This window comes from Galeopterus variegatus, unplaced genomic scaffold, assembly GCF_000696425.1.
Source record: "Galeopterus variegatus unplaced genomic scaffold, G_variegatus-3.0.2 Scaffold4957, whole genome shotgun sequence".
Taxonomy (NCBI): domain Eukaryota; kingdom Metazoa; phylum Chordata; class Mammalia; order Dermoptera; family Cynocephalidae; genus Galeopterus; species Galeopterus variegatus.
Window position 1 is genome coordinate 97,293 of NW_007731068.1, and position 9,226 is coordinate 106,518.

General features: G+C 47.9%; 1 protein-coding gene across 1 annotated transcript in view; it reads left to right on the plus strand.

Moving 5' to 3' along the window:
* The first annotated feature begins 4,758 nt into the window (after positions 1-4,758).
* Positions 4,759-9,226, plus strand: part of LOC103604096 (carcinoembryonic antigen-related cell adhesion molecule 6-like) — a 10,726-nt gene continuing 6,258 nt past the window's right edge. The window contains exons 1-2 of the mRNA XM_008588684.1: positions 4,759-4,822; positions 5,780-6,139. Coding sequence (XP_008586906.1) covers positions 4,759-4,822; positions 5,780-6,139 — 424 coding nt within the window. The remainder of the gene's footprint in view (positions 4,823-5,779; positions 6,140-9,226) is intronic.

The following is a 9,226-nucleotide window of genomic DNA, read 5'->3' on the forward strand; positions in this document are numbered from 1 at the left end:
TGGAATGTTCTGTAGATATCTGCCAAGTCCAATTGGTCTAGAGTATTGTTTAGATCTTGTGTTTTTCTGCTGATTCTTTGCCTGGACATTCTGTCTAGTGTTGACAGTGGGGTGTTCAGGTCCCCTGCTATTATGGTTTTAGTGTCTATTTCCTTCTTTAGGTCTAATAGAGTTTGTTTTATAAATCTGACTTCTCCAACATTGGGTGTGCACATATTTATGATTGTTATGTCTTCTTGATGGATCAGTCCTTTTATCATTATGTAGTGTCCCTCATTGTCTCTTTTTATGGTTTTTAGTTTAAAGTCTACTTTGTCAGATATAAGAATAGCTACTCCAGCTCGTTTTTCTTTTCTGTTTGCATGGAAGATCTTTTTCCTTCCTTTCACTCTTAGTCTATGTGTGTCTTTATGGCTGAGGTGGGTCTCTTGAAGGCAGCAAATAGTTGGGTCTTCCTTTTTAATCCAGTCAGCCAGTCTGTGTCTTTTTATTGGGGAATTTATGCCTTTTACATTAAGAGTTGTTATCGAAAAGTGTTGATTTATTCCTAGCATTTTATTGACTACTGTTTCGTTGTCTTAGATGTATTTTGTTCCTTGCTTTCGGATTTAATGTTTGTTTTCTGTGTTTGTTGGTTCCTTAGGATGTAGATAGCCTTTTTGTTTGTTTGTATTCTCTTCATGTATGCCATTTTTATTATACTAGTGGTTTTAGATTTTTCTTGGGTTTTTATGGGAGTGGTGGTTATTTTTCAGGAACCAAACCCAGTACTCCCTTGAGAATTTCTTGTAAGGGTGGTTGTGTGGTGGTGAACTCCCGCAGTTTTTGTTTGTCTGAGAAATATACTATTTGCCCTTCATTTTGGAAGGATAACCTTCCAGGGTAGAGTATTCTTTGTTGACAATCTCTGGCTTTTAGTATTTTGAATATATTCTCCCATTCCTTTCTGGCTTTTAGGGTTGGTGATGAAAAGTCTGATGTTAGCCTGACTGGGGATCTCTTATAGGTGATTTGATGCTTCTCTCTTGCAGCTCTCAAGATTCTCTCTTTGTCTTTGAGTCTTGCCAATTTGACTATAACATGTCTTGGAGAAAACCTTTTTGGGCTGAATACGTTTGGAGATCATTGAGCTCCCTGGATCTGAAGATTTTTTATTTTTCCTATACCTGGGAAGTTTTCCTACAGTATTTTGTTGAATATATTTTCAATGCAATCTCCTTTTTCCTCCCCTTCTGGGATACCCATGACTCAGATATTTGAGTGCTTTAGGTTGTCTGATATCTCTCACATTTTCTTCAATGCCTTTGATTCTTTTTTTTTTCTTTCTTTCTTTCTTTCTTTCTTTCTTTCTTTTTTTTTTTTTTTTGTCTGCTTGTGTTATTTCTAACAGCCCATCTTCAAGTTCAGAGGTTCTCTCTTCAACTTCAACAAGCCTGCTGGTTAAACTCTCCATTGTGTTTTTTATTTCACTGAATAGCTTCTTCAATTTGGGAAGTTCTGCTACATTTTTTTTTCAGGGCATTGATTTCCATGTATATTTCCTCTTTCAGGTCCTGTATACTTTTCCTCGTTTCATCATGATGTCTAGCTGAGTTTTCTTGTATCTCATTCAGTTTCCTTAGAATTATCACACGAAATTCCTTGTCAGTCATTTCAAGGGCTTCTCATTCTATAGGATCTAGAGCTTGAGATTTATTATCTTTGGGTGGTGTACTTTCTTGATTTTTCATGTTTCTGGTGTCTTTTCTTTGATGTTTATTCATTGTGGCAGGGGGTTTCACAGTCCACAGGTTTGACACTATTGCCTGACTAAGATTTTGTTGGGGTTGCCAATTTGGTATGGCTACCTCAGTGACTACTCAGTTGGACACTAGTGTCAGGCAAGTCCAAAATTGGCTACCGGGAGGATGGCGGGGCATGCACGCCATTCCCTCCGGTGAGTCTCAGCTCCCACATTGGGCTCCCGCGTTGCGCTCCCATGTTGAGTTCCTGTGGCAGCCTCCAAAGCCAGACCGCCCCCGCCTCCTCTCGCTGCTCCTGGCGCTCCTGGCTCCTGTTCACACTGCAGCCTTCTCAGTCTCTCTTCGGCTCATGGTTCCAGCGGTGCCCAGGGCCAGGAAGGCGACAGCCCCCTCCCCAGCAGATACTGCAGCCACCAGACCCCGAGTCCCGGTGGCGGGGCTGTGCAGCCTGGCCCGGGGCAGAGGGCAGCAGCTGCAAGGTCGGGCGCCAAGTGGCGGCCACTCCCGGTGGCTTCTTCCTGGGGAGGAATTTGTAAATTTCACAAAATGGTGCACACTTCAAACCTCACTGCAGGTATTATGAGAGTCCCCTTCAAGGTCTCAGCAATCCTTCAGAGCAATCCACCTGGGTGGTAACAGTAACCCCTGGTGCAAGCAAGGACACCAGAGATTCTGACTCACCATCAGGCTTTCTGAGTTCCTCTTCTTGCTGGTGGCCTCTGGGATCCTGCTGGCGCAGGGCGCGGGCTGTTCACTCCCTTCCTGAATACATGTTTCCTCTTATGTAAAGGAAATTTCTAATTGTAGTTCTCCTTGTGACAACACAGGTCACATCCTGTGAAGCTGGCCCCTTCACAGGCTCTGGACACCCCAGATGGGGCCCCATCACAGCCCTGCTCTCTATTATTTTGAACTCTATAGTTCCATGATGTTCACTGAGTACCCACCTTCGCTGCCACGAAGAACATCCACTAACTCGGGGACCATGTCTATCTGGGTTTCTATGGAATTCCCAGAACACAGCACAGTGCATGACATGAAAAAGATGCTCAATTAACACTCGTTAAATGCATGGTGTCTGGACGGGAAACCTATGTCCTTCCTCTTCTCACAAAGATGCCTGACCGGGCACAAACTGTGCATCCTCCATCCCAGCTTGAGTGATGACCAAGACAGGACTGAGCTCCACCCTGACCACAAAGAAAGTCATGGGGAGACTCCTGACCTCCAAGGGTCCCAGGTGTGTGGGGACACCTGGCTAGGGCCCCTGCAGATCCTCTACAAGCCAAGGAGTCCTTGGGCAATGAGGGGAACTTCCCATGCAGGACAGGACAGGATAACCCAGGATCTGCTTATACAGCAGGGTGGAGGGCCCACATGCCTCCTCTCCCTTCACAGAGGAACCCACAGATCCCCTTCTGAGTCTCCAGATGGGAGCTGCTCCAGTTCCTGGGACCTGTGGGGAAGTCTAGGGCAGACAACAGACAGAGACACAGATGACTTTGATGGCTCACCCCCAGTGCTGTGACGGAGGGAAACACTGGGCGTTCAGGAGACCAGCAATCCAGGCAGGATCCTCTCACTAAAGCCTCAAGACTCCTCCCCAGGCCCTTCCCCTAATACCCCGGGGACAAATGGCTCCTTCCAAGGCAGCACATTCCTCTGATGGACAATCCTCACAGACATGAACCCAGAGTCCTCCACAACTCCAATACTCTCTCTCAGCTCACCCTGCAGGGCAATGGAGTCGGCAACATAGGGACCCACAGTGAGCATGGCCCTGGCGGGGATGACCCTGCATCCAGGAGGTTAGAGCCCATAGTGATGGGGTCTGCCCAGGAGTCATGGCCACTCACACTATTTGGAGCGTAGACAGCACCCCTGGTGCAGCCTCTGACAATGGCTGCAGGTTTCCTCATACCCTCCAGGGGGCAATATCAGGATGCACAGACAAACACTCAGGATATTAATTCATCTTTAGCCTAGCTTTGGCTAAAGAGGTAAAGGTGGTGCTTGATTTCTATCCCTTGCTCCAACAAGGCCTTCAGGGTCAATCCTTCGCACCTGCTCTGTCCCATCTGCTTCTTCTAAGGATCTCTAAGAACTCTGCTCTGCCAGTGGTCCCTTGCAGCTCCCATTCCCTCCTGGATCTTTCTGGGGAAAGGTGAGATGACCACGGAGAGTCAGCCTAGCAGAGGACAGAGGCCACCCAGAACAGTCAGGGAGATCATGGATGGGTCCTGAGTCACAGCTCAACCTACAGACATATGGAAGGAGGGCCTCCATGAAAACTTCCCCTAGGGCAATGGAGCACCTGACCTCTGTTCCCACAGTCCTCTCTTTCCAGGACATGCACAACCCCTACCCCTTTACACCCAGAACATGAAGCTCCTTCTGAAACACGCAGGTCTGCATCTCTGTCCTTGGATCCGAGGCCAAGGTGGTGACACTGAGATAGAGGGCAAGTCCTCTCACCAATCATCACTCACCTGCCCCTTTCTAGCCCCCAGAGCCAACTCTGTCACCTCCTGCTGGGAGTGCCCTTCCCACCACATTGGAGAATGTTGTGAAGAACCAGGTGATTAGCTGATTTCTGTGTCACATAGGGAAATGCAGACCTGGATTTAGGGACACAGGGCCTCTCAGTGTGGTACTGACAGACCCAAGAACAGGACACAGCAAAGGTCAGTGCTGGGGCTTGTGGGTCATCCTCTTGGTGGACAGGAATCCCTATCATCCTTGTTTCTAAAAGTGTGGCCTGGGGAACTGAAACAGACAGGGGGAAAGGAGGAAATGGACAAAGAAGGCAGGACTGAGAAGGTAAGAGAGAAAGGCCTCCTGGCAGAGACCCCGCCCCTGCCCATGTGACCCTGGGAAGTGCTCCTCCCCCCCGGGAGGCTCAGTGCAGAGGGAGGAAGGACAGCAGAGGTGACACATCTCAGCAGCAGTGCTTCAGAGCATTACTGGAGCAGAAGCTCTTCTCCACAGACGGAGGACAGAGCAGGCAGCAGAGACCATGGAGCTCCCCTCAGCCTCTCCCTGCAAAGGGCACATCCCATGGCAGGGGCTCCTGCTCACAGGTGAGAGGGGACCAATCCCTGGGAGTGGGCAGGAGGATGAGAGCACTGAGACTGGCTGACATGTCCCTGGGGAGGACAGGGCTCTGAGAGGGAACAGGGGGCTTCTGTTTGGAACCTGAAGGGAGATGACAACAAGGAGCCAAAAGACTCGGCAACAGGAAAATCACATTTCTCTGGGATTGAGAAGGGGCAGGAAAATCTTGTTTGCTCTTTGCTTTCCAAGTTGATCTTCACCAAACACTGCATTTTGAAAAATGATAATAATAACTTTGTCAGAAGGACACTCCATATAAGAACACAACTGGGGCATTAAACATTGTGCTTAACCACCTACCTCAGAAACTAGCAAAAACCACCAGGACTCATCAGGGCCCTGGGAACACTCATCAGTTCATCCACAGGTATCTTCAGCCTGTTCCAGGCACTGTGATACATAAATGATCACTCAAGCCCCTGCCTTCATGGAGCTCATGCTGTAGTGGGGAGGAAAACACACAAGCAAAGAGATCTAGAAGGTGAGATTAGGTGCTGACAAGAGCTGTGGAGGGAACAGAGCAAGGAAAGGTCAGAAAGTGAAGACCCAGGGGCTCTAGAGGAGGAGGTCAGGGAAGATGTCTCCAAAGAATGTGCTAATGTGAGGAGTTATCGAAGGGCAGTTCAGGGGAGTCCTGCAGACAATGGGGAAGAGCATTCCAAATAGAGGGAATGGCAAGTTCAGAGGCACTAGAGCAATAGTGGTCACACTGCTGACCCTGATCAAGTAGGAGACATGCTCCTACACACATATGCTCTCTCACACACACACATGCACACACACACACAAATACTTAAATGTCATGTACACACACATCTCCCAAGGCTGAAGGATAAGGAGAAATACTCAGCACCAAAGGCTCCACCTTTCCAGCCCAATACATAGGTCCAAATATTTACTTATTTCTCCCTCTTCCCTCCTAGTTTCACTTTTAACCTTCTGGATCCCACCCCCAACTGCTCAGCTCACTATTGAATCAGTGCCCTTCAATGCTGCTGAAGGACAGGACGTTCTTCTACTTGTCCACAATATGACAGAGAATCTTCTAGCCTATCACTGGTACAAAGGACAAGGAGTGCTCAACAACCCACTCATTATATCACATATAAATTATACTCAAGTAAATATCTCAGGGCCTGCATACAGCGGTCGAGAGATATTATTCCCCAATGGATCCCTACTGTTCCAGAATGTGACGCTGGAGGATGCAGGATACTACACACTACAAACCATAGATATAAGTTTCATCACTGACCAAGCATTGGGACAGTTCCATGTATACTGTAAGTGATTTCTCTATGGCCTCTGGGTGTTGGAGTGGGGTCGATTCTACTTCACACACACAGAGGACTGTAAGGCCTAGATTGTGCCTACATCCCCCTCTACATTATGTTCACTTAATTCTCATAGGCTTTCTTCACTTTCAAAAAAAAATTTCCCCTCTTTCTGGGCTATTTCAAAGGTCTGTTCTTCAAGTTCAGAAATTCTCTCTTCTGCTTGATCTAGTGTGTTGGTGAAGCTCTCAATTGTATTTTTTATTTTATTCATTGAATTCTGCAGCTTCAAGATTTCTGTTTGGTTCTTTTTCCTGATTTCATCTCTTTGTTAAATTTCTCATTCAGATCCTGAATTGTTTTCCTGATTTCATTGAACTGTTTGTCTGTATTCCCTTGTATCACATTGAGTCTCATTGAAATCATTATTTGAAATTCCTTTACTGGCATTTTGTAACTGCCCTCTTCTTTGGCATCTGTTGCTGGAGCCTTACTCTGTTGCTTTGGGATCATCACATTGCCTTGTTTTTTCATATTTCTGTGTCCAAACATTGATATCATCATGCATAACTGAGTAATTGCTTTTCCACTTTTATGGAGTGGATTACATGGAAATGATTTTTTCCCTATGGTGAGTCCTAAGGTGTCTGTTGAACATGTGGCATTGACTTTGTTCTGCATGGACTCAGTAGCATAGTTTCTATGTCATTTCTTTAGTTGCAATCTCCTTACGTGATGTCTGCAAGAATGTGTGCAAACACTTGTACTGTTTTACTGGATTGGAGCTTCCTGGCTAGTTGTTGGGCCAGGCATGTAGCAAGGCCTAGCAACTTCATTATGTTCTACCAGAGAGAGGCAAGGCCACTGCCTGGTTCATTGTCAGACAAGCAGTAGGCATACGCCAGAGCAGCAGGGCCCAGCAGCCCTGTGGAGGGCTGCTGGATCAGCTACTAAGCCTGGACCAAGCCTGCAAGGGTGCAGGCAGGCCTGGCACCTCTTCAGAGGCCTACTGTAATAAGGAAAAGTTGTTGCCCTCTCTGCTGTCATTCAGGGAGCAGGTGACCACTGGTGCTGCAGGGTCTCACAACTCTGTAGAGGGCCGTTGGATCAGGCATTGGGCCTGGAACAAGCCTACAAAGGCACAGCCAGGTTAAGAAGCTCTGTAGAGGCCTTTCATGGAGGGTCACAGCCACTGCCTGCTCTGCTGTCATTCAGGAAACAGCAGAGTCTGATGGCCCTCTAGAGGCTTGCTATGAGAAGGCAGGCCACTGCCTGATCAGTGTTGGTCAGGAAGCAGGTGTACACTGGTGAAGCAGGCTCTGGCAGCTCTGTAGAGGGTCAGGGGGAAAGGCAGGGCTACTGGCAGGCTGGTTGATGGCTGATGCGGGCACCTGTGGGCTTACCAGGCCCATGGGTTGTGCAGGGCAGGTGTGTGCGAATGTGGTGGACCACCACTTACTGGCAGTTTCCCTCTGAGCAGGTAGGTCTGCTTGTTCACCTGGGTGGGTAGGGGCAGGGGATGCCATGTGGGTTCAAATGCTGGGGTATCAGTCTTTCTGTCTAACCTTGGCACCAGGCACCTGGAGTCGTGGTCCTGCAGACACCCCTGTGAATGTGGTGGAATGAAGGTTGGCTGGCCCTGAGGATAGAGGAAGACTGTTTCCACCAGCTGCCCAGGCAGGCTACACTCTAGCCAAGTGTTTAGCTTCAAGATGACACTGTAACATAACTGCTTAGGCTGGAGGTGGGGTTGCTCCCCCGGGCTTCTACTATGAGGTGGTGAAGCTGCACAAACTCCCAGTTACTCTTCAAGTGGCTTTGGGACCTGTGAAGACTGGGGAACCCTCCTCTGGCAGGGATTAGTGACAATTGTGGTAGCAGTGTAAACAGATGGGGTTTTTCCAGCTCGCCTTTTCTCTGTCTGACCCCAAGCCAGTCCCTGTAGTTCTGCTCTCTATGGTGCTTTCTTCTGTGTTCCATAAAGATTTCTCCACTCCCGTCGTGCTCTGCAGCATATTTCTTCAGTCATTCAAGTCCAAATACAGTTGTTTGTTGTTTTGGTCTCTTTTGTGGGGAGGGGGACAAGCGCCAGACTACTCTACTTGGCCATCTTGCTCCACCCTCTTCATGCTCCCTTTATATAAGAGACACCTCAGCCTTCCCCTCTGACCAGTTCTGTCCTCTTAACAGCACTCACAGGTCTCTCTCTACCAAGGGAGTCGCTGATTTCAAGCTGACTTTAGCACCTTCCTTTGATCATACTGTGCTCCTGCTGGATGTCAGAGCTGTGCCTAAGACCTTACCCTGCTCTGCAGAGATAAACTCCTCTCAGAAATTGGTTCTAGATCCTGGGTGCTAATAACAATGTTCACGTATGGCAGAAATTTAACTTTTCCAACTTTTATTTCACATCCACCAAACACACACGGTCCATACAGGTGCAGTGGGAGAAGAGACATCAAAGAGCAAGGATAGAGAACATGGCTTTGCTGCCAAAGCCAACAGCTACTGCCTGTTCCCCTCATTCTTTTCTAGCTCATTCCTTGGATTATGCTCCACTATTATTAGTTCACAGGACCAAGTCAGTCACCATCAAACACCTGAGCAGAACTTTCCCACCTTGTGTCACCTTGTGGCTCTGTGCCCTGACCTCTGAACTCACTCCACACTTGCTCCTGGTCTCTGTTTGTCATTTCTGCTCACACACGCAGTTCCCATCATGACCCATCCTAGACATCCTGTAAAAGGGAAGTCTCCGAGAAAACTGTCGTAGGTGGAGCAATGTAAGACTGTACAGCTGGAAGAGACTCAGAACCCACATGTCCCCAGGTTTGTCAGCGAGTCAGCTGGTGAGTGAGGAACTAGGAGAGACGCCAGGGGGTCTGTAACTTCCGATCTTATGTTTGTCCATAATGAAGTGCTGCTGCTCAGTTCACATGTGAGAAAGCATGCTTCTCATAGACACACAGCAGGTGGCCTCACATTCACTGAGCCCCCAAATTCTCATACATCTATCTTGTGACACATACACCTGACTGGTTCTTTTAAGAACTCAGGTTGGCTGAAAGATGAAAGATGCCAACTGTGATTGAAAAA